The sequence below is a fragment of the Pipistrellus hanaki genome, assembly GCF_964339955.1.
Source record: "Pipistrellus hanaki genome assembly, chromosome: 3".
Lineage (NCBI taxonomy): Eukaryota > Metazoa > Chordata > Mammalia > Chiroptera > Vespertilionidae > Pipistrellus > Pipistrellus hanaki.
Genome location: NC_140505.1, coordinates 105,824,001 through 105,848,563, shown reverse-complemented (window position 1 = coordinate 105,848,563; position 24,563 = coordinate 105,824,001). Strand labels below are relative to the sequence as shown.

At 48.9% G+C, this 24,563-nt stretch overlaps 1 protein-coding gene across 1 annotated transcript in view; it reads left to right on the top strand.

The window, feature by feature from the left end:
- Positions 1–24,563, top strand: part of B4GALNT3 (beta-1,4-N-acetyl-galactosaminyltransferase 3) — a gene marked incomplete at its 5' end in the record, with an annotated part of 96,946 nt that overhangs the window by 65,846 nt on the left and 6,537 nt on the right. Inside the window, 14 exons of the mRNA XM_084878240.1 lie at positions 5,709–5,812; positions 7,046–7,123; positions 13,160–13,255; positions 13,543–13,633; positions 13,982–14,082; positions 14,603–14,670; positions 15,748–15,826; positions 15,946–16,012; positions 17,880–18,023; positions 18,793–18,902; positions 20,036–20,136; positions 20,337–20,398; positions 21,283–22,060; positions 23,790–24,109. Coding sequence (XP_084734366.1) covers positions 5,709–5,812; positions 7,046–7,123; positions 13,160–13,255; positions 13,543–13,633; positions 13,982–14,082; positions 14,603–14,670; positions 15,748–15,826; positions 15,946–16,012; positions 17,880–18,023; positions 18,793–18,902; positions 20,036–20,136; positions 20,337–20,398; positions 21,283–22,060; positions 23,790–24,109 — 2,199 coding nt within the window. The remainder of the gene's footprint in view (positions 1–5,708; positions 5,813–7,045; positions 7,124–13,159; positions 13,256–13,542; positions 13,634–13,981; positions 14,083–14,602; positions 14,671–15,747; positions 15,827–15,945; positions 16,013–17,879; positions 18,024–18,792; positions 18,903–20,035; positions 20,137–20,336; positions 20,399–21,282; positions 22,061–23,789; positions 24,110–24,563) is intronic.

Genomic DNA, 24,563 nt, shown 5'->3' with positions numbered 1-24,563 from the left:
TAAATGTTAACTGTTAAAGGTACTGTACATAGTAATAATTTCTCTTGCATCAAATTCCCTGTGGTGTTATAGGCTGGAAAGGAAAGATGAAGCCACACCGACATTGGAACTTTGGGTTTGCCTTAGAGATTCCCTCCCAGTCCTGGCTTCCTCGCCGGCTGGCTGTGCTAACTCAGGTTTGTGGTGGGGTCCAGGCCCTGGGGTTTTCTTGCCATAACATCTTTGTTCTGCTGAGGATGTGTAACCAGCCCTCGCAGTCCCTCCTTTTTTTGTCCTGGGTCTCAGTGTCGGTTCCTAACATTTGTAGAACTGTGGTCTGGGTGTCACAGCCTCCTGTTTCCTGGACAACCTCCTGTTCTCTTGAGGAACAAGGGCTCCAACTCTGCTCAGCTCCTCCAGATTTCTTCACCTTTTCTCTGTACAGATGCTGGGCCTCTTAGCACATTGTCTACATTCACTTGGGTCTTTGTGTCCTTTACACCTGTGGGGCCAGCTCTATGAGGCTCCTCCTTCAATCCATGTTCCCATGTTCCCACAGCCTCTTTGCAAGAGGGAAAGGAGCCCTGCCCCCCAGCCGGAGATAGAGCTTCAGAAATGCAGTTTCCATGGCCTCTGCCTCCTGGATGATACCCGCCCTCCCCTGCCCCCCACATACCTTCTGGATGTTCCCACCACCACCTCTAATGCTTCCACTTCTCTTTCAGGCATTACTCTTTACACCCCATCCTAGGTTCCCTGTCTTAGTAAATGGCAGCTCCAGCCTTCCAAACTGCCGAGGTCAGAAATCTTTGAATCATTCTCAATTCCTCTCCCCATAGCCAATGCATCAGCAAGCCTGTCAGCTATACTTTCAAAATCCAAAATCTGCCTCAACAGCAAGAGGCTTACTTTCTTCCTGGTATGAATGTCCTGCTTGACCACATGACATATCATCCAGAGAATCATACCAGAAGTGAAGATAAGTGAATGTAAGTTTCAGATCTGCAGCACTGGGACTAATAATAAAATGATAACTTGCAGTGTGTTAAGTGTTTTTTATGTTCAGGCACTAAGTCCTTTACATGGGTTATCTTACCCTGTGACTTTACCTCTCTGTTTCTTTATCTCTAAAATGGAAATGACAGTGTGAAGCTGTAGTGTAATAATGTATGTGAGAGTGTTTGGAAAAAAAGTACCAAGAAATATATGTAGACCCAAAATGATCATCCCCAGGCCTTTGAAGAATCCATATTACACAGAGGAGGAATGATGGCAAAGTTCTGGCTGATGGTGAATTTGATAGCCCAGTTTTGTGAAGGCAGAATGTTAGGCCCATGGTGCTGCTTTATCTGTCACCTGAGACCGGGGTGTCTGTCTTCTGGCACAAATGTGACACCTGTTGTAGGAGAAATAGGCCTTGGCAGCTGGCACTCTGGGAGGAGAGGTCTGGCCAGGAGCAGGAGGAGTTCACTTACTAGCAGGCAAGTGACGAGTGTCAGTAGTTAAATCAGCACATTCTTTAGCTCTGTGTTCCCCACGGGGACTAAGCAATGCCTGGGTATCCACAAGCTGTGTGAGTACAGAGGAAAATGCCCAGCCCAGTGCCTCACACTTAATAGGCACTTGGTGAGTAGTAAGTGTGTGTCGGGGGGATGGCTAGGGGACAGCGGGATGTGGGAATGTAGGACAGAAAGCAGTGCCCATGAAATACGGGAAGTGTTGCCGGGACCGGTTTGGCTCAGTGGATAGAGCGTCGGCCTGCGGACTGAAAGGTCCCGGGTTCGATTCCGGTCAAGGGCATGTACCTTGGTTGCAGGCACATCCCCAGTAGGGGGTGTGCAGGAGGCAGCTGATCTATGATTCTCTCTCATCAATGTTTCTAACTCTCTATCCCTCTCTCTTCCTCTCTGTGAAAAATCAATAAAATATATATTTTAAAAAAAAGAAATACGGGAAGTGTTATCTTGCCCTACCACTGAGTCACTGCTGGCCCACAGTCCTTACTTCTCTGGTCAATAAGCACAGAAAGAAGAGAGTGAGAAGTTACTAGCCATTTGCAGTTTATAGAGTTTTTTTAAAAGATATTTTTACTGATTTTTAGAGAGAATAAGGGAGGGAGAGAAACATCGATGTGCGAGTGAAACATCAGTTGGCTGCTTCCTGTACACACCCCAGTCAGGGATCAAGCCCACAACCTGAGCATCTGCCCTAACCAGAATCAAATTGGCAACCTTTTGGTGTACAGGACGGTGCCCAAACAACTGAGCCACACTGGCCAGAACTGAAGTTTATAGAATTTTAAATGGGCTAGAACTCACATCTTCTGACTCCCAAGTCCAAAACCCCGAAGTCAGAAATTGTTAGTGGGGAGGAATACTTACTGAGTAATTACTGTGTGTGTGTGTCAGACACCACACTAGGTCTGACATGCATAATTTAGTCCTCACACTGATGCTATGAGGCAGGTGTTTTTATCCCACCATCCAGATGAAGAAACTAAGGCCAAAGTGGTTAAATAACTTGATCAGTAGTCATTGTTTCAAGTGGTGGGTGTACAATTTGACCTTTCTGACTCCAAAGCCTAGCTTGTCTTTCTCCTATGTTGTGAAGTTTGCAAAGGGAGTTTCCTACTCCTTCGACTGCTGAAGGCTGGCCTGTGGACTTGGCATGTATTTCAAGGCCATTCAGACTCACCTGTGATCCAGGGGCAGGGCATGGCTAGCATCACCTCCACTCCCCGCAGTGGGTTTTCCTTGTTCACTGAGAGAGCCACTGCTTACTTTCTTTTAAAGAGAAATAGAGCTGGACAGTAGTTAAAGGTGATAAAGACAGATTTTGTTCAGTACTATCACAATATGGGAGAGAGACTTCAGTGTAGAACTGAGCTCAATTCTCAATATGGTGAGGCCTGGGGATTAATAGTCAGGAAACAGACTGAGTGGGTCAGTGCATGAAAAATTACTAAAAAGAGACATTAAGGGTATGGGGAATCATTTAACAGGATTCTTCCTAAAAACTGGCTTAGGCAGGCCAAGTACAGGGCCCAAAGATGAGGCCTAGTCTACAAGAGGGCTCAGAGGAGCCTGTCTAAGATATGACCAAGGAGAGAGTCTTTGTCAATGCCCAGTGAATGCCAGGAGAAGACTTGCTGAAGACCAAGTGGTAGTTCATTGGCCTTAGGGTAAGTTGTGTCACTTTTAGTGTGACTTTTAAGAGTCAAAAGAATTTGAGCCGAAGCCCGTTTGGCTCAGTGGCTAGAGCGTCAGCCTGCGGACTAAAAAGTCCCAGGTTCGATTCTGGTCAAGGGCATGTACCTTGGTTGTGGGCACTTCCCCAGTAGGGGGTGTGCAGGAGGCAGCTGATCAATGATTCTCTCTCATCGATGTTTCTAACTCTCCCTCCCTCTCTCTTCCTCTCTGTAAAAAATCAATAAAATATATTAAAAAAAAAAAAAAAAGAAGAAGAATTTGACTGGAATTTAAAACTAATTGTGAGAAAGAATGTGCATCTGAGACCTATAACTCCCACTGATAGGGCAAAAAGCATTTTTATTGTTATTTCCTCACAACTTTATCTGAAATAGATGGTTTTTAGTCATAAGTGCAAAGTCAAGGAAGAGATGACCCAGTCATTCAGAGACAGAAGCAAGCAGGGCCTGCCCTCTCCCTCCCGAGGGTGACTTATTTTTCACCCAGCCACCTGAGCCCCCGCCGCCAGCCAGCAGCTCCCAGGGCTTGGGCAGGGATGGGCTCTTACATGAGATGTGGCTGAGCTGGGAAGAGCAGATGAACAAACAGCTTTCCCCTGAGCTCATCCAGAGATGCAGCATGTAAAATTGGGCACATTTGTTATCTTTCTGCCTCACTCCCATATCCTCACCTCACTTCAGTGGCCCCAGAATCCTGCTTCCCCAGAACATCCCCTGCATGAACTAATCTGACCTGCTGCTTCTGACTGCCAGCTGGCCAGCCATGGAAACAGGAGAGACCTTGATAACAGGCAGAGGGATAAATCTGCAGAAGTTCCTATAAACATAACATGCGCAGAGGTTTGATGTCTGTGTAGAAACCCAGAGGCGCAGATCCCCAGCTGAGGCCTCTGCCCCCAGAACTCCTCAAAGTCTGTGCCAAAAAGTCCCACAGGAGCAAATGTAGGCGGAATGAGAAAACTCCGGCTTATGAGACAGAGAGGCTCTCTGTTCTGATTCTGGCTTTGAAACAACTAACTCTGTGACTTTAAATTCTGAGCTTCTCTTTCCCCATCTGTGAAATGGGAATAATCAGACCTGATCTATTTCATAGATTCTCATAAGGCTCAAATGAGATCACGACTATGAGGTGCTTAGTAAACACTAAAGGGTTACACAAAACTGTAAGAAAAGCACCCCACACCCTCATAGTCTATCTCCTTCTAGGGTCAGCTTCATAAACACTCATGCAAAACACTGATGTCCACCTTCTGTGGGCCCATATTTGTGGGTTGTGCTCTTTCCCCTGTCTGGTTGACTGTCCATCTCTCTCCTGGTGCCGCAAAGGGGTTCCTGGGAAACTTTTGCTTTCGACCTGCTATTGGCTCCCAGGGATCAGAGATGTCGGTCTGATTCCTGTGTGCTGTATCCACTGTAGTATCATGGTAGTGTCTTGATGGAGTTGTTGAAGGGAAAGCAGCAGCTCGTTTAATAGATTTTGAATCTATTTTAGTTTTAGGCTTGTCACTATACACCAAGTAAGCCTAGATAAGCCATTTGACCACCAGGGTCCCATTTTCCTCACCTGGAAATGACTACACAATCCTGAAAGCCCCTCCAGTCCTTGATTGTCTGTGATCCTGATTATGGCTCACAGTGGTTTGGTTCCACACATTCGAAGTCTAACATCCATGCCCAAGCCATCTCCTTCACAGTTAGTAGGCTCTGACCCCCAGTGAATAGCAGTGTGACCACTGAATTTTGATTTCTCTCCACCCTCACCCTCAGTGCAGCTCCTTGCCTCTTTGCTTGATTATGAATGCAAGTGGTTTCCTGTACCTCTCACTTTCATCATAGTTTGGCTTCTAGCCTTCCCAGATATGTGTAAGTCAACTAGTTTTAGAGCAGTCAGGGTGCAGGCCTCGGTAGTCACACAGCCCCCAGATCAATCCAGGAATATCTAGGCTTCGAATCTTATAAATTTGTTTGATACACACCAAGTCCCAGGCCCACCATTTCCTGCCTTTCCCACCTCTAGATCCATCCAGCAACCCAGTGATTAAAGCTGTGCAGTTGTGGGTTGGGGCTACCCAACTAGGTACCATGCTATTTCCCTGGGCTTAAAGGAAAAAGACTGAGCTGGAAAGGGAACTCGTGCAGGAAAAAGCTTAGTTCCACTGCCTTTCACAACCATTTCTCCACAGCAGCCATGGGAGAAATCTGCCTCCACTGGAAACTGGGGAAGAATCAGCCTGTCCCAGTTACCAGTGGGAGGACAATGCTCCATTTCCACTTGATTTGTGGAAGACAGCAAGTCCTAATGGGCTACCAGCTCATTTCCTCTCTCTCTGCTCAGCTGACCTTGGCCAACATTGTAATTTTTTCCCAATACCACCATTCACACTTCATACCCACCATGTGAAGAGGGGTGAGGAACAGCAGAAGGAAAGATGATTACCTCTAGTATTTCCCCCAAATCTTACAGATATATGAGGTCTTCAAGTGATGTTGACCTTGTCCCTCTCTTCTTTCCCTTCCTCAGGGTATGGCAGCTGGAGAGAACTGGCCAAGGCTCTAGCCAGCAGGAACATTCCAGCTGTGGATCCAAATCTTCAGTTCTACCATCCCCAGAGACGAGGCCTCCGGGTATGTGGCAGAGCCAGCCCATTTTCCCTGCCAGTGAATTAACATGGGACCTTGGCTGGCCCTGTCCTTATAGTCTTAAGGTAGGGGTGTCGAACTCAATCAGAGAAGGGGCCAAAATCTAAAATCCAGCCTAAATCGCGGGCCGAATGGTTTACTGAACAGTCATAAACTGACAATGTCATAAACTGACAGCGGAGTGCAGTGATGACAGCGCGGTGCGGGCCACATTGCAAGGCCTGGCGGGCTGGATTTGGCCCGAGGGCCTTGTGTTTGACACATGTGTCTTAAGGGAAACCTGCTTTTCTGAGGTAAGAGAGGCAGAGGAGAAAGAGTTCCTGGGATTCTTTCTGACCTCAGAGGATTTCCTAGCTGGGTGGGTAGAGATATCCGTCCTGTCCTCCTCAAAGCCTTCAGCACATAGTTCAAGATGCCCATGTCTACGCTCCAGGTATGTGACCGTCATCTCCAGCAGCAACAGGGGGCTTGAGGCAGGACCAGCATGTTCTGCCTTCTGCCAGCTTGAAGACTGGGCTGGTACTTTAGTTATAATTCCAGATCCTTACTTCTAAGAGTCAGAGGTGATGCGATAGACAGACACCCCTCCCCTGCAAATAGCTGGGGGACAGATTTGTAATGGAGCACTTTTCCTGTAGTGTTTCTTGGATCAACAGTCCCTAGTGAGGACAGAGCAGCATTGGGTTTGGGGTGACGGGGAGGGAGGTTAGGGAAATTGTGATTCAATTTAGCCTAGAGCCCAGTGGTTGAGTCCAGAACAGATGTGGATCCTGGGGACTAGACCAGAACCAAAATGAACCTGTGGACTTGCACAGTAGGGAACAGTTGGGATGTCCCCAAGGAGCTCCCACTTGTTAGGACAAATGAGGGAGACATCTGGGCAGAGTCCTGGGGGATACAGAGGAAGAAGGCAAGGTCTTGCCTTCTGGAGAGCCTGATCTAATTAGAAAAAGTTTCTTTCCATATGGGAAGACTGAAAAAAAAAAAAATGCAGGAAGTAAAAGAACCTCGGGAGTTACATGGATGAAACTGTAAGGAGGTATATTCCTGAGGTATATAATGTGAATGATAAATGGAGTGTCCCTTAAGTGGATAAGCTTCCTGGGGCCAGGGCTGTGTCTCCTGACCTCTACTTCCCCAGGGGGCATTTTCAAGGGGCCCCAAATCCTGTTCTCACCCTAATATTCCCACCAAGTTCATTCTTCACTCTTCTGCCAGGACCAAGACTTTGAGCGAGGTGGCAGCAGTAACAGCAGCTACCTGCAGTGGAATAAAGCTGTCCCCTGGCTCTCAGAGGTAAGGGCTGTCCCTGTTTTTTGAGAGGGTTATAGCTTCTACAGATAATTCCGGAGACCACAGAAAAATTTTTTCCAGTGGTTATTGTTAAAAATTTTTAGCTAATTTGGGGGAAAGAAGAGGGGAGTGGTTCTAGGCTTATTCAATTTTCTTGCTTTAGAGAAGAACATTTGCTATGAGCCTACCATGTGCCAGGCTTTGTGTATCACCTCGTTTCAGCTTTAATACCCAGTAAAATAGTATCACTATCCTCATTTTATAGGCAAGAAAAACAAGGCTCAGGGAAGCCACGATTTCCATGTCTCCGCCAATTCCCCATATTAAAGATAGGCTTTCCAAACTGTCTTTCTTGAACCATTAAGCCCCATAAGATATTCCTGGAAGAAAGGAGTTCATTGTTAAATAAGGTTTAAAAGCTATATATTGCATCCACTTCTTGGAAATACACATTAGCACATGAAAGTTTCTGAGAAGTTCTGCAATAATCTGTTTAACTTGGTTTAGGTCAGCATGTTCCAAACTCACTTGCCTCCTGAATTGCTTTTTCCCACGGAACAGCTATTAATAATTTATGAAACCAGTTTTTTAAGGAACATACACTATAAAAACAGTGTTTTAAGGAATATATGTTGTTTCAGAAAATTTTTACAGGAAGCAGTTAAGCGTGTGAATAAAAAAAGTTGTCATAACCATCATGATACCTTTTATTTATAAAGGATTTGAGATTTTTTCCTTTGGTCAAGAAACTGAAGCTCAGAGAGGTTATTTAACATGCTTAAGATTACCTTGAGTAAATACTATGCCAAGACTCCATGGTGCTTTGGGGTGAATATTGTAAATTTGGGTTTCATCTTTTACAACTTGTCCACATAGATTACTTTTCTGGGCTGGGTGGTACTGGCTAGCCCATTGTCTTTATCCATACTCATCACAAGTTGATCTCTTCAGCCTGGGTGATTTTATTTCCAATCTACCCACTTGCTGTGGGGCAGGAGTGAAAGAGGCAGTATCATTCTAAATGTGACATTAGGAGTAGGTTATTCATCCTATGAAACTGCCTGTTTAAATCCCTGAGAGAGGATGGATTACAACACTGGTACACTTACACTAGGTGACATCATCAGGTAATTATGCCCCACCCCAATTACAGATAGTATTTTGAAAAGAAGGTGCCTTAGAGACTGTTGGCCCAGTGATCCAACCTTATCTCCTTTGAGCACAGTTTGGATCTTCCTTTTTTTAATTATATATATATATATATTTATTTATAATTTGTTTATTTATTTCAGAGAGGAAGAGAGAGGGAGAGAGAGATAGAAACATAAATGATGAGAGAGAATCATTGAGCCCGCAACCCAGGCATGTGCTTGACTGGGAATCAAGCCATGACCTCATGGGTCATAGGTCAATGCTCAACCACTCAGCCACCGTGGCCAGACTGGATTTTTAAAAATATTTTATTCTTTTCAAATGTTTATTGACTACTATATTTCTTTTCTTTAAATTGCATATTTGTATTTCTTGCCCATTTTTCATGGGGTGATTTTCTGTCCATAAATTAGCAATATAAGTCATAAATTACATAAAGTATTTATACATTAGTTTACCAATTAGTGATATAAACTATTTGCCCCATGCTATAAATGTTTTGTCAGTTTATTTATAGTGACCAGAATATTTTTCTTTTCTTTTTGGATCATTTTTATTCTTTTCTTAAAAACAATTTTATTTATAATGTCAGATATTTTGTTTGTAATCTATTCTTTTTCTTTATTTTAGAGAGAGAGGAAAGAAGAGGGATAGGGAGATAAACAAATTGATGAGAGAGAAACATCAATCAGCTATCTTCTGCACACCCCCTACCAGGGATTAAACCACAACCCAGGCATGATCAAACACGTGACTTCTTGGTTTATGGGTTGATGATCAACCATTGAGCCACATGGGCCAGGCTGGATAATTTTTCTTGATGAACTTATTATTTTGAAAAATTGTAATTACTCACTAGCTGGTGTGGCTCAGTGGTGGAGGATCAACCTGTGAACCAGGAGGTCACTGGCCCGATTCTTGGTCAGGGCACATGACAGAGTTGCGGGCTCAGATCCCCAGTGGGGGGTGTGCAAGAGGCAGCCAATCAGAGATTCTCTCTTTCTGATGTTTCTGTCTCTCCCTCTTCCTTCCTTTCTGAAATTAATACATATATATTTTTTTAAAAGAAAGATTATAACTACATAACATTCTGCATTTATTAATCATTAACGTTTCCACTTTTTTGCCCATCAAGAATAGAGAAATGCAGGGTGTCCCCAAAAAATGTATATATGCTCACACAACTGATAGCTTAATTTTGAAAATGAAATATATTTTAATAAACACTGCCTTTATAATTATTCAAAGTGTTGGTATACATTTTTTGGGACACCCTACATATAAAATGACAATAGTGGACAATAATAAATAGTGATTAATATAAAATTAACTTTTTAAAGAATAATTGATCTTTTAGTAAGAGTATATGGCCTTTTGGTGGTAGATACCTGATTTCCTTTTTTTTTTTTAATACTCACCCAAAGGTATGTTTTTATTTATTTTAGAGAGAGAAGAAGCTACAGAGAGAGAGAGAGAGAGAGAGAGAGGTAAGTGAGAAATAGCGATTGATAGCCTCCTGTATGCACCCCGACGAGGGGATTAAATCTACAATCTAGGTATGTGCTCTGACAAGAAATCAAACCTACAGTCTTTTGCTGTAAAGACAATGCTCCAACCAGCGGAGCCACCTGGCCATGGCTGACTTTGTGGGGGTTTTTTTGTTTTGTTTTTTGTTTTTACAATATGGAAAGTAGCTTACAAAATCCCCATTACAGTCTGCAGGGATATTTGGAGAGTCACTGATCCAATCTTCTTATTTTACTAACAAGGAAAATAAGGGCCTGAAAGGTTAAATTACTTACACATGAAGGTACATATCTTCCAGTTCTCTTCCAGCCCATCAAAGGGATCTCTTTCTTCCCATCCCCTTACCTGTCTCCTGTCTTGACTTATAGTTTCAGCAATGAGTGCTCAGGTTAATGATATGTCATTTATTGAACAAGTACTAGTTGCCAGGAGCTGTTAGGTCTTGAGAGGGGTTAACTCACTCACTCACTCACTCAAGGTGGCATATCTAGTACATAGCCCTGCTCTGGTGGGAGCAAGGAAGACTATAAGAAGGCTGACAGTCTCTTTGACTGTCTCCCTGTGCCAGACATTGGCCACTCACTATCTGAGGCCAGGAGCCACTCTTGAAAGCAGAACAGTCTTGGACATTCTACTTGGTGTGTCAGAGAGAGGCCATCAGAATAGATGGCCAGGGAGGCTGGCCATCATGGGGTAACTGCCCTCAAAAATTTAGTCCTGTCAACCCAAATCAAAAATACTAATTAGGAAACCCACTTATTAAACCTCAATGCCAGTTTATTCATTTACCAGTCAATATATGGGTCCTTTGACTGAAACACTGTCTGCTATTCAAGATACTCCCTCTGGAAAACCAAGAGAGTTATAAGGAAGAAATTTGGTGAACACAAAATCAGATCAAAGCAAGTCCAAATTTTTGTGGGTCATATCTTGTGGGCTTTGGTGAGGCAGCATCTCTTAGGAGAGGGTTGGGATGTAGATTCCTTCTCAGGCTCCCCTTTTTGGGGTATGTGGTGGTGGTGGTTTATATACCATACTAAAGGCCCAGTGCACGAATTCGTGCATGGGTGGGGCCTGGCTGGCCTGCCCTGATCGGGGCGATCCGGCCATGTGGCCAGGGGGAGTGCTGTTGGCGGTTGGCGGGCCAGTCCCATCCCCTGGTCACACTCCTGGTTGAACTCCTGGTCGAGGGGATCAATATTCTCACCTCTAAAATGAGACGCTTCCAAGAGATACTTCCTCCACTACTTGTAGCTGGGAAGTCCCGTATCCTTCACTGGCTGTGGATGTGCTCCGGCAATGGGAGGACCCACGGCCCTTCCCTGGTCTCAGCCACTGCCACCATCAACAGTGGGAAGTGGGCAAATGGCAGTGCTGATGAGCTGGAGTCCCACCTCCCTGCCGGATACAAAGTCCGCAAAGCTTGGAGGGACACAAATCCTGGTGGAGTTGCAATGCTGAGCCTGGGGAAGAAGGTGGTGCCCGCTGGTCCCTAAGAGACTCCCCACCTACGGCCTGAGGGTGGGTGAAGCACGGTTTGAGGGCTAGCTTAATGCCTAGTGAGGCCTAGACCTCCTAGCAGATGGAGGTTCTCTTTCTGCACTCACTCCCGCCTGCCTGTGGTTTCCTGCAGCGCCTCAGGCGAGGCCATGAGAGGGCGGTGGGAGGCGGCGAGCCCTGCTCTTCTCTCCTTCCCTCCTTTCCCTGCCCAGACCCACTGTGGCCTCTGGCCTCCCGGCTGAACAGAGACTTCTCTAGCGGCATGCCCGGCCTCTGCATCTTGTTGTGGATCTGAGCACACTGCCCTGAAAGTCCTAGGAAGGGCAGTGAAGAGGCCATTGGCAGAAGACGCCAGTCTTGTAAATGGGACTTAAGGAATTTCTCCAGAAGGAGCACAATGTACCCATTCTTTCCTTCCAAGAAGCCTGAACCTGCCCCTCCCCCCACCCACCTACCCAGCCCACATTCTCTCTACCACCCATCCTAGCCCCCCACTCATAGTCTCTGGAGCGATGGCTGCTTCCCAAGATCCCACATTCCTAGCGCCCACCAGGCCAGCACACCCAGGAAGTGCCAAGCGGCCGAGGGGATGGGGAATGAGGGGCTCTCCTGGGTCGTTTCTGGATCCAGCTGTGAGCTAGTGAGCCGGCGCCTGTGCCCGCGCCTGTGCCCACCCCACCAGCCACATTCCTGTTGAGGAGTTCTCCCCACCCCAGGTTCTCGCCCCTCCCATCTCCCCCTCCAGATCTCTTGCTGGAGACCTTATGTCACTTCCTTCTATCTGGGCTTCCAGTCTGGGGGGCCCTTCCTCTGTTTTCCTAAGGGCAGCTTAGCTTTTGATAACTACAGGGCCACCATGGGGAGGGCAGGGCAGGGTCTGTTTGTGTAGAGTAATTGAGGTCCCACCTCCCACAACCTGGAGATTAAGCTCTGGGGGAGGGGAGGAGAAAAGAGCTGAGGTGGGGTAATCTGAAACTCTTTGTCAGGATAAATTGGGACAATATCCCCATGCTCCCCCACACCTCCCCACCAAGCTCCAGGCCTCCACCCACTCTGAGTACTTGCTGCCGCCTTAGTCCTTTCATTTGAAGGGGCCTCTGCTCCAGGCCTTCATGCCCTGTCCTGAGGAGGAGAGAGAACGCGTCCTCTGCTCCCGGCTTCCCAGGAGCCTTCCCAGGACTGCCTGGAAGACCGGGCACCTGGTTCGTTATCAGGTGAGGCCTGGGCGGAGAGAGGCTTTGCGCTCCTGAGAGCGGAGGGAGGCCTGGTCTGCGGATGAGTCCCCAGAAACCTCCCGCAGCACTTTCCCGGCTGCTTCCCCACAAGGGGAGCCCCAAGCGTGGAGACCACTGGGTAGATAAGATTTCACCCGCAGACAGCTGTGGAGCTCTCCTCTCGCTGGGCATGAGGGGAAGGGGAGAGGAGGGAGCAAGTCATCCGCTGAAACCCCAGCTTGGCACTTCCTTCCAGTTCCCGCTGTCATTTCTACCATCCTGTGGTGGCTGTTCCTCCCCCGCGCCTGGGGAATGCAAACCAGCCCCCTTCCTGCGTGGAAAGAGCTGGGAGTGTGTGTGTGTGTGTGTGTGTGTGTGTGTGTGTGTGTGTGTGAATACACATGTACATTTGCACATATGCATGACAAGAAAAACAGACCCAAGCCTCAGGGCCAGGCCATGAGGATGAAGTTCCTGAAAGAAGCCCAGGGTGCTAAGGATGGGAATGGGACTGAACTGGGCCATGACCTTCAACAGTGAGAGGAACACTTGTGCTGGGGCTGCGGTGGCCCGTGCCTCTTCCAGTCCTGGGCCACAGGGGCGGGTTTGGGGGGGCTCACTCTCACCTGCTTCTCCGCCCGCACAGTTCCGGGGCCGCGCCAACCTGCATGTGTTTGAAGACTGGTGTGGCAGCTCCATCCAGCAGCTCAGGAGAAACCTCCACTTCCCTCTGTACCCCCATGTGAGTGCTGCGGGCCCCCTCTCCTTTCTCCCTCCACACCATCTCCTCTTCCTCTGCCTACTTCTGTCTCTTATTCTCCCCCAACCCCAATCTTCTGTCTTCTTCATCTTTCTTTCTTTTTTTTCTTTTTTTTTCTGGTTTGCTTTCTTTCCTTTATTTTGTGAGCCCTTCTTTCCTCTCTGCAGAGTATCCCTCCTTCCTGGTCTTCCCACCAGGCCTGACTGGACCAGTCTCCACTTCCTCTTCCCTCTCCTGGGTAACAGTGTCCCTCCCCTTTCTTGGCATAGATCCGCACAACTCTGAGGAAGCTGGCCGTGTCTCCCAAATGGACCAACTATGGCCTCCGCATCTTCGGCTACCTGCACCCCTTCACCGATGGTGAGGCCAGCCCCAGCGTCCCACCTTCTACTTCCTGCTCCGGAGCCTGTGGCTGCGAAATAAGTCTGCCCTGGGGCCCTGTTAGTATATCTTAGAGGAGAAATTGAGTCCAGGTGCGGTCTCATCCAGTCCACCCCCACCCGCAGGCTGGTTTGAACTCCTTGACTTGCAGAGTCTGGAACTAGCTCACCTCTCTGTCTAGTCTTCCCACCTACACAGTGTCTCCCAGGGTGGAGAAACCCACTCCACACCAAGCCCCCAAGAGAATTTAATTAACACACGTAACACAGGCCTTCAGCCCTGACACTAATGTTCTTCCTCTCACCTGGACTCTCCCCCACTGCCCAGGGCCAATCCAGTTTGCCATTGCTGCAGACGACAACGCGGAATTCTGGCTGAGCCAGGACGACCAGGTGTCAGGTCTTCAGCTACTGGCCAGTGTGGGCAAGGTAGGGTCAGCTCAGCCCATCTCCCTTGGGCCCAGGTGCCAGGCATTGAAGGGGCCCCGGCCATCATCAGGAGACTCTCATGACCACTAGTGTCTCTGGTGTGATTGCCAGGGGGAAGATGGGAACAAGAAGCATCCTCTCACCCCTCCCATTTTACCCCGTGATAAACAGGGGTGTGGGGAGGAGGAAGGAGTCAGTCTGAGGCTGGGAAAAGACCCCAGGAAGATTAATCTTTGGGCTGGGCCTGGGCCACATACATCTGTGATAAGGACTCACCCCAGGGGATGGGGTGCTGTGGCCCCCTGGGGAGGGTGGAGGTGCTTCTTACATGGGCCACTTGGTCCCTCCCTTAACTCCCTTCTGTTTCCTCTCCCATCATCACTCATCACTTCCTGTTCACTCTCTCTCTCTCTCTCAACTTTTTTCCTCCTCATTCCTTTCTTTTTCTTCACTCACCACCTCTCATCCTTCACATTTCCTCCTTTCCTCCTTCTTTTACTCTCTCTCTTCACACTTGTAGGCTGGAAAGGAGTGGACTGCCCCTGGAGAATTTGGGAAATTTCAGAGTCAAATTTCCAAGCCAGTGAGGTGAGTGTGGAGTGTCAGGACACGCACAAGAGCGCCAAAGAAACCCCAGCCTCCCCCAAGTGCTGAGGCCAAATCCAAGTCATAGAGCCCCGCCATCCTTCAGCCTGCCCCCTCCAACTCTCCCGCCGTCCCTATTCACAGGGCTGTGTTCTGGGCACCCATGCATTTTGGTAAATGAAGTCTTTGATTTAGAAATCATCTGGCTCATCAACCCTCATTTTACAGACGAACAAACTGAGGCCCAGAGCGGGGCTATGACTTAATGAAGGTCTCCCAGCTATTTGGTGACACTCAGGACTGGAAAACAAAAATAGGCCTCCCTTCTCCCAGTCCTGGCCTTTCACATGTTCTCTGTACCCAGAGATGTCCACAGCCATGCAGCCCGAGCACCTGCTGCGCCCCCTGTGCAATGTGAAGGTCCTAGTCGCAGCCACCCCTTGCTAAACTGGAGGGAAACAAGGGCCCTTCCCGCTGATAGTGGCTGGAGTCACTTGAACATGCTGTAAGGGGGACTTAGCCCGACGTCAGAGCACCACCTGGTGGCTGGGACACACACAAGCAAGAACATGCATTGGCTTGATGGTAATAATGAGCTTGCAAAGAGCACTGCTCTGTGCCAGCCTCTGTGATGCAATTCAGCATAACAGCTAACGACGTGGGCTCTGAAACAAGGCTGCCGGTCCAAACCCCACTCCACCACATTACCTCGGGGCTTTGGAAAAACGGCCCAAGATTCTGTGCCTCAGTGTTCTCATCTACGAGAGGGATTAAGAGGCTTAATATATACAAAGCTCTTAGAACAGTGCCTAGCCCACAGTGACAACTCTATAAGGGTTAATTATGATATATTTTTTATTCTCCCTGTTGTCCTGTGAAGTAAGTGCTATTATCATTGCCATCTTCCAGGAGAGAAAACAGGTTACACCGTTCAGAAGTGATGGAGTGGGGACTCTAACCAGGTGGTTAAATGACGAGGGAGTTTGTAGGGTAAATGACGAGGGCGCAGCGGAAGAGTGGGGCAGAGGAGTGACCACAGGGGCTGGAGACAGCCTTCCCTTGCTCTGCTCTCTCCGGCAGCCTGGCAGCCTCCCGCAGGTACTACTTTGAGGTGCTACACAAGCAGAATGACGAGGGCACCGACCACGTGGAAGTCGCAGTGAGTGCTCCTGCCTCTCCTAGCTCAGCTCTTAGCCCCTCCTCCTCCCTCGTCCCTTGGACCCTTCCTGAAATCTAGCATCCACCAACCTCCCACATCCATCCTCTCTCCTCTTCTAGTGGCGACGGAATGACCCTGGAGCCAAGTTCACCATCATTGACTCCTTGTCCCTGTCCCTCTTCACAAGTGAGTAGGCTCTGCCCCTAGCCTGAGATGGAGGCCAGGGGTGCCCCACGGAGGCTCAGCCCATCTGGGGAACTGAGTCGGGGGTGGGGTGTGGAGGTTAAAGCTCAAGGTGCTTGGAAGGAACATGGGTGTGAAGGGATAGGAACAGAACCTAAGCTCAGAGGTCCTAACTCTCCGGGGTCAGGGACCCTTTTGAGAACCCGATGGAAGCTCCGAGCCTTCGTGCACCCACAAACAATATTGTGTGTATAATTTCAAGGGGATCCAGAGGCCACAGGGCTCACTCCATATGAAAAACCTGAGTGAAGCTAATCTCCTGTGTCACAGATGAGGCAACCATGGTTCAGAGCAGAGGAAACTGTTCTCACTGCTTTAAAATTCTCAGTAAACGAACTCTTCCATTGTACTCTTCATTGCTTATGTTTTTCTTAGCAAGACTCTCATCCGGAGTCTCACTGGGAAGTTGCCACCTGGCAGGTGGGGCCATAAGGGCCCTGGGTGTAGGAAGAGCAGACAGGGCTCAAACCCTAAAGGCAGGTGTTGGGAGGGGACTAGGAGGGGGAGGTGTGTGTGTGAGAAGTGAGGTGGCAGGATGGAGAAAAGGGAAGGTCTGGGTGGGTTCCCGGGAGGGGGTGGCACTGTGGAATGGTGAGTGGAAGGAGATTGCCAGTGACCATAGCAGGAGGCCACAAAGTCAAATCAGAGGGACAGGTTGTGTGTTGCTGGGTTGCTGCAAGAGGAAGAGGAGAGAATTGGAATCCGTAGATTCGATGTGAATCAAGAAGAAAGAGACCCTAGCAAAGTTTAGGTAAGAAACTAGTAAGATGGACCAGATGTAATTAGCCTTGGGTGTAGGAGAGCTCTAGTTGGGGCTGAAGACAAATGAACCCAAGGGGCAGAGAACAGAGACAGGCAACCAGCTCTCAGATGAGGAGCAGGGGTGCTGGGAACGCTAGGGGGCACCCTGCTCATGGTAGGCATTGCTGATATGTTGGAGCGGCAGTGTAGCCTGCAGGCCGAGACTAGACTGCCTAGGTTCAAACTGCCTCTTATCAGTTGTGTGATCTTAGGCAAATGACTTAAGAGTCTCTGCCATAGTTCTTTTTCTGTAAAATAGTAATAATAATAATCATACATGTCATGTGGTATTTATGAAGATTAAATGAGTTATTTGGTTTGTTTTTTTAATATATTTTTATTGATTTCGGAGAGGAAGGGAGAGGGGGAGAGAGAGAGAGAGAGAGAGAGAGAGAGAGAGAGAGAGAGAGAGAGAGAGAAACATTGATGATGAGAGAGATCATTGATCAGTTGCCTACTGCATGCCCCACACTGGGGATCAAACCCACAACCCAGGCATGTGCCCAGACCCGGAATCAAACTGTGACCTCTTGGTTCATAGGTTGATACTCAACCACTGAGCCACGCAGGCTGGGCTAAATGGGTTATTTGTAAGTTGCTTAGGATATGCCTGGCTTATTATTTAGAGAGTACTCTATATGTGTTTGTTCAATAAATTAAACATACTTATAAAATGACAAATTCCTAGCAGATAGCAGTAAGACATTTTGAGGAAGATGTGTTCTTTTCCAATTCACACAAAAATTGTGGTGTGTGCTAGTCATGGTGCCAGTGGAGGGAGTCAAAGGGAGATAAAGAGCTGAAACCACATGTTATTGGGGCGGGGGGAGGGGGGGCGGGGGGGGCAGGGCTAGAGGGAAGAGGGTCGAACACATCCTGTACTGCCTCTGGGTGTACAGGAGCCTTGGCTGAGCCTCTTCCCGGCCCCTCAAAGAGACAGGGCCTGGGTTCTGGGCTGGGTTTGCTCCAGGGCTCACAGCTGCCCTCTTTGCTTTCCTCCCTGGCCCAGACGAGACGTTCCTAAGGATGGATGAGGTGGGCCACATCCCACAGACAGCAGCCAGCCATGCAGGCTCCCCAGACTCTCGTCCCACAGATGAGCAGCCCCCCGCTGACATGCTTCGGCCTGACCCCCGGGACACCCTCTATCGAGGTGAGGCCTCAGCTGCACACTTGTCACCCAGTCTGGGTACCTATGTGGCCAGGTCCATGGTGTGGGTGGAGACTCGGGAGACCTGTCAGTTCTACCAGTGTCCCCAAACATGCCCAAACAGGAAAGTACAAAAACATACATGTACAACTTCACATTACACAAATCATTATAGAGCAAAACATTTGTGTAACTACTGCCCAGGACTAGAAAGAGAACTTGAACCCAGTTCTCTTTCTAGTCCTGGGACTAGAAGTTCCTTGGGTGTCCCTCTGCAATCACAAACCCCTTCGTTTCTCACTGGATTTCGGCTCCTGTTACCCTGTGAGAGAAATGTGTTCCCACTAAGCTGTCAGAGTCTTAAACTCTTGGGAAGGTGTACATTTTAAAAGATGACAGAGTCATGTCCTGCATCCCCCTGCTTCTCAAAGGAAATTTTGTTATTGCACTGCACTCAGAAGCCTCTAGACCTCTATTGAGGCCAGCCCTGTACAGCGATCCCAACGCGCTACTGTGCCTTGAACTAGGGAGTCTGAGTCCTCTGCCGCCAAGGGGCTGCGTGAATGCCCCGCCCCAGAGGAGTGGTGCCAGCCCTGGCCTGGCAACCTCAGCCAATGGCCATGGACTCTGACCTCAGCTGCCTCCAGTGAATACAAAGGGGCTGCTCAGGCAGAGGACGTCAGCCCTCCGCCAGGAGCCTTTGTGGCTCTCCGCCAGCCCCTGTTTCAGGCTCCCACTCCCCATCCTCATCTCTGTCCCTTACTGTCCTCAGTGCCTCTGATCTCCAAGTCTCATCTCCGCCACGTCCTGCCTGATTGTCCCTACAAACCCAGCTACCTGGTGGATGGGCTCCCCCTGCAGCGCTACCAGGGCCTCCGGTTTGTAAGTCTGGGGCCGGGACAGTGGGGGGCAGGAGTGAGAGAGGGCTTGCTGCCTGTGGCTGAGATGGGGAGTTGCTGAAGCTGACTTCGGTCTCCTTCCCACGTCGCATACCAGTGGACAGGATGTCCTCCCAGGTCCCCGGGCTGGGAGCAGTAGCATTCCAAGTTGCTTCTGGCCTAGACTCCCCTGCAAAGCCTGGGAGTGGAGTTCTGCCTTAGAGAATCCCATACACCAGTTCTGCCACAGGGATGATGTGAGGTGGGGTCGGGTGGCATGAGGCTCCTTACACTCTCTTCTCCAATGGCTACACAACCCTGTCCTGCCTGGGTCAGTCCTACCAGCCAGTCGGCCAGCAGTACCTATTAAACTCATAGATAAGGCACTGGAGAAATGAGCTATGGAGGGGAATGAGAGAGAATTTCCAGTGTGGAAACTGGAGAGGATGAAGAACAGAGACAGTGCTGGAGGCAGCAGAGAATGACCAGGCCTCAGAGGTTGGTGGGCTGGCACGGATTGCCTTGAGCTATGTTTAAGGGGGGCAAAAAACAGTGAAGTAAATAACAAAAGAGGTTGTTCCAGGGTGGTGGGAGGTTGCAGGTAAAGGTGTAGAGGTTGCAGGAGAGGATAAGCTGACAGGAGGAGGAGGGAGGATCTGCAGCTGAGGGAATGAGCTGGGTCAGGAGATGAGGGATGTGTGCATTGGAGAACTAGCTGGTAGGGGTTATTCATATTAGGTCTAGAGAGGAGGCATAGAGTGGAGTGGGCCCTTGCCAGTGTGGCTCAATTGGTTAGAGTGTTGTCCCATACATCAAAGGGTTGCAGTTTGATCCATGGTCGGGCATGTACTGAAGACAACAAGTTGATGTTTTCTCTTACATTGGTCTCTCTCCTCTCTCTCTAAAATCAATAAACATATCCTCAGGTGAGGATTTAAAAAGAGAGAGAGTGGAGAGGAATCCTGGTCTGCATGAACAGATCTTGCATTCAGAGCTCAGAGCAGCCCTTCTCTCCCCACCAGGGCAGGTTCCTAGGAGAGGAGGAAGGCGGGGAGGGGAGGAGGCAGGCTCAACTCTGGTTGGCTGATTTCTTACCAGGATCCCTCCTTCTTCTGCTGCTTCTTTCTCTACCTCCAGGTTCATCTGTCCTTTGTTTACCCCAATGATTACACTCGCCTGAGCCACATGGAAACCTATAACAAATGCTTCTACCAAGAAAGCACATTCTACCAGGACAGGTGAGCAACACTGAACGAGGCAAGAAGAAGGCGCTCTGCAAGAGCCAGGGGAGCTGCCTGGACCACGGGAGCCTTGGCCCTTCCTAGGCACTTCCCATAGCCACAGACCCCGCCCCTCACGTGCTCACCCAGCCTCCAGCAGAGCCTCATGCTCTGCCTGCAGGGCAGCAGTGCAGCCCGCTTTTCCCTTCCTCCTACAGGTTCAGCTTCCAGGAGTACATCAAGTTTGACCAGCCTGAGAAGCAGGGGCCGGAGCAGCCAGGTACAGAGTGAGAGCTGGGGCTTCCAGGTCAGGCTGGGAGGGGTGACCATGGTCTGCTTCTAAGAGAAGTTCAGACTGTGCTAGCCCTGCACCTGGGGAGCTTAAAATTCAAACCAGTCCAGCCAATATGGCTCAGTGGTTGAGCATTGGCCTATGAACCAGGAGTTCACGGTTCAATTCCCATTCAGGGCACATGCCTGGCTTGTGGGCTTGATCCCCAGGGAGGGTGTGGGGGAGGTAGCTGATCAATGATTCTCTTTCATCATTGATGTTTCTATTTCTCCCCCTTTCCCTTCCCTCTGAAATCAATTTAAAAAATTTTTTTTAAATCCAAACCACATGACCACTCCTCCCACACCCAGGGGCGCCGAGCAGTACTTCCAGCTTTTCTATCTCCAGGCACATGTTCTATAGGAACATGACTTTGGTGACAGCAGGCTGGGTCAGCGGAAGGTCCCGAGCCCTGGAGATCACGTGGGCTGCCCCAGGGTGTGCTGTCCCCAGCAAGTCATTTGAGAAGTTCTACAGAGAAGTGGTGTCTCCCTGTGGCCTTTCTTCTTGAGGCACTGGGGCCTGGCTGGGATCCTAGTTTGTTTGTTGGGATCCTCCATGTGCCAGGCACCTGCTGGGCACTTTGTGTACTTTATATCTCTCTGTCTTCACAAAAACCCCTGTGGAAGATGGGTCATTATTCCCTTTATGCAAATGGAGACACTGGGTTACTGATGGTGAGTGACTTGCCCCAGGTCTCACAGTAAGTGGCAGAGCCAGATGCCATCCCTGTCTGAAACCTCTCGCAGCATCACACATAATCACCGGGTATTTGTATGTCTTGGGAAAAGCTTGCAAACCCTGACGTGAGGAATGGTTGTTATTAATGACAGGTTTTGAGGAAGGCCTTCTGGAAGAGTCCCAGTATGGAGAGGCAGCAGAGGAGACACCTGCTTCCACTGAGCCAGAGGGAAAACAAGTGCCTACCTCTACCCCTGGGCAGGATATCACGGACTACCACCTCCGAAGCCTGCGGAAACTCCTGGCCCGGCCCCGGGAGGGGCTGCCTGCCCCCTCTTCCAAGCAGAACTCTGTAACTCCCTTCCCAGTGAAGACCAGTAACACCCCCGGCCAGCAAGCAGAGAAGAGGGAGAGAAAACCCAGACCTGAGCCCAGCCCAAACCCACCTCAGTCCGCCAAGTTGCCTGGGCACCTGGTGGGGAACCTACCTCAAGTCAAAAGGCCCAGGCCCACTGGGGACAACCCCAGGAAGACGCTAGGGCAGTCCCAGTGGCTTAATCAAGTCGAGTCATACATCGCAGAGCAGAGGAGGGGTGACAGGATGGAGCCTCCGGCCCCGAGGAGGGGTTGGCCTGAGGAGGAGAAGGTGGTAGCAGCTGCAGGCCAGGACGGGCAGGTGGAGGGAGAGGAAGAGGGTGAGGAAGAGGAAGAGGAAGAAGATGTGAGTGAGGTGTTTGAATACGTGCCCATGTTTGACCCAGTGGTAAACTGGGACCAGACCTTCAGTGCACAGAACTTTGACTTACAAGCCCTGCGGACTGACTGGATTGATCTGAGCTGTAACACGTCTGGCAACCTGCTGCTTCCAGAGCAGGAGGCTCTCGAGATCACACGGGTCTTCATGAAGAAGCTCAACCAGAGGAGCCGGGGGTAAGGTAAAGGGCTCTCCTGGGCCGGGCTGAGGCATGCTGGCCCAGGGGCAGGGGCCGGGGGCTGTAGTGGGTTCCCTTGCGGCAGACTCCTGGGAAGGACAAGTGCCTGGAGCCCCTGCCCCTGGAGGTGACCTGGATCAGGCAGGTCTTCGTCCCACCCTCAAGCAAGGTTCTGAAATGCCTTGGTTCCCAGTCTAAAAGCACTGGGAAGACCTGGCAAATGTGGTCCCCTCTCTCAGGGAAGGAGCCAGTAAAAAGACAGATCAGGCAAAGGAGAGGCTAAGAGAGACTGATAGGAACAAACTCCAGATGTGGACTAGAAGGGCTAGGGCAGAAGATATGGCTGAGTGCTTTGTTGTTTCATTCGTTTCATCAATCAACATTTTTTCAATTAAGATGAAATTCCCACACCATTTAGGAGTATATGATTCAGTAGGTTTTTAAATATATTCATATATTGTGTGACCCTCACCATTTTCTGATTCCAGAACATTTCTATCACTTTAAAAAAATGTTTTTATTGATTTTAAAGAGAGAGGAAGAGAGAGGGACAGAGAGATAAACACTGATGAAAGGGAAACATAAATCGTATGCCTCCTGCATACCCCCTACTGGGGGTTGAGCCTGCAATCCCAGCATGTGCCTGATTGGGAATTGAACTGGTAACCTCTTGGGTTGCTGCTTAACCACTGAGCCACACCAGCTGGGCCATTTCTATCACTTTTTAAAGGAACCCTGTTGCTAATAGTGGTTAATTCCCATTCCTCCCTCCTCCTAGTCTCTACTTTCTATCACTATAGATTTACCTATTCTAGACATTTTACATAAATGCAGTTATATAATATGTGGCCTTTTATGTCTGTCTTCTTACACTTAGCAAAATGCTTTCCAGGCTCATCCATGTAAAAAGTATTGCCTATTTCTGTCCTTTATATTGCTGTATAATATTCCTTTGTATGGATATACCACGTAATGTGTATCCATTCATCACTTAATTGACATTTAGGTTGTTTCCACTTTTTGGCTATTATGAATACCAGGCTACTGGGAACATTCGTGTACTAAATTCTGTGTGATCATGTTTTCAGTTCTCTTGTGTATACACCTAGGAGTAGAATTGCTGGGTCATATGGTAACTCTATGTTTAATATTTTGGGGACCTGCCAATCTCTTTTCCAGATCAGCTGCACCATTTTACATTCCCATCAGCAGTGTATGAAGGTTCCAATTTCTCTACATCCTTGCCAACACTTGTTATTTTCTTTTTTTAAATAACCGTCCTAATGGGTGTGAAATGGTATCACATTGTGGCTTTGACTTACCTTTCCCTAGTGACTAATGATGTTGAGCCAACCAGTGACCATTCGCCTAATTATGTATTATGTACTGTTGTTTGAACAGAGTATTTTATTAATTAGAGTCAACTTCTGAAGAAAACTCATTCACCTTATATACCATCTCAGAGCTATTAAAGAGTTTAGAGATCACAACTCCATAGGTGCATTTCTAAAGATGGAGGCACAAAACAACCAAAAACAAATAAAAGATAAAAGTGGAGGCAGGGAATACCAGAATGGTTAAAAGCATCTTGCATAAGCAACTTAGCCAATGGCAAAGCAAGGACAAATACCAGAGTTTCTTGACAGTTGGCCTTGCAGGCTTCTACCACAGCATGCTGCCCCACAGTGGGGGAAAGAATTACTCAAGCCCCACCCTTGTTGCCACAGGAGATACCAGCTGCGGCACATTGTGAATGTGGAGAAGCGGCAAGACCAGCTGCGTGGGGGTCGCTACCTCCTGGAGCTTGAGCTGCTGGAGCAAGGCCAGCGCGTGGTGCGGCTCTCTGAGTACGTGTCTGCGCGAGGCTGGCAGGGCATCGATCCAGCTGGTGGGGAAGAGGCCGAGGCCCGGAACCTGCAGGGCCTGGTGTGGGGCCCACACAACCGCCAGAGACGTGTCTTGAATGTCCGGGCCCCAGAGCCCAAGCTGTGCTGGCCCCAGGGCTTCTCCTGGAATCACCGAGCAGTGGTCCACTTCATCGTGCCTGGTGAGCCTCCAGCCGAGCCCGGGCACTGTCAGCGGAGCAGGGACACTAATAGAATCATGAGCACCAGGTCTCTGCTCACTGACTCCATCTCATGGGAGCTTGTGAAAATGGCCTCTTTACAGTCGCGGAACTGAGGCTCACAAGAGAAAAGTTACTAGTCTAAGTGTATATGTCTAGAAAGCTCGAGCTGAGCATACATACTGACTTGAGGCCATCACTCTTTCTGTGGTACCGGTTTCAAGGTTGGGTGTGATAATCAGCTGGGGTTGTACTGGGGTTTACAGCTGATCTGGGGAGCGAGAACAGAGAGGGCACCTAATAGAATGGGTTAGCTGGTCATGAGAAAGGGGACTGTATAACAGATAGGAGTATAACAGTGGGGTAGGGCAGGAAATAAGGATGATAAATAAGACTGACAGATTACAGGTTTTAAGTATTAGAGCATGCAGGATTA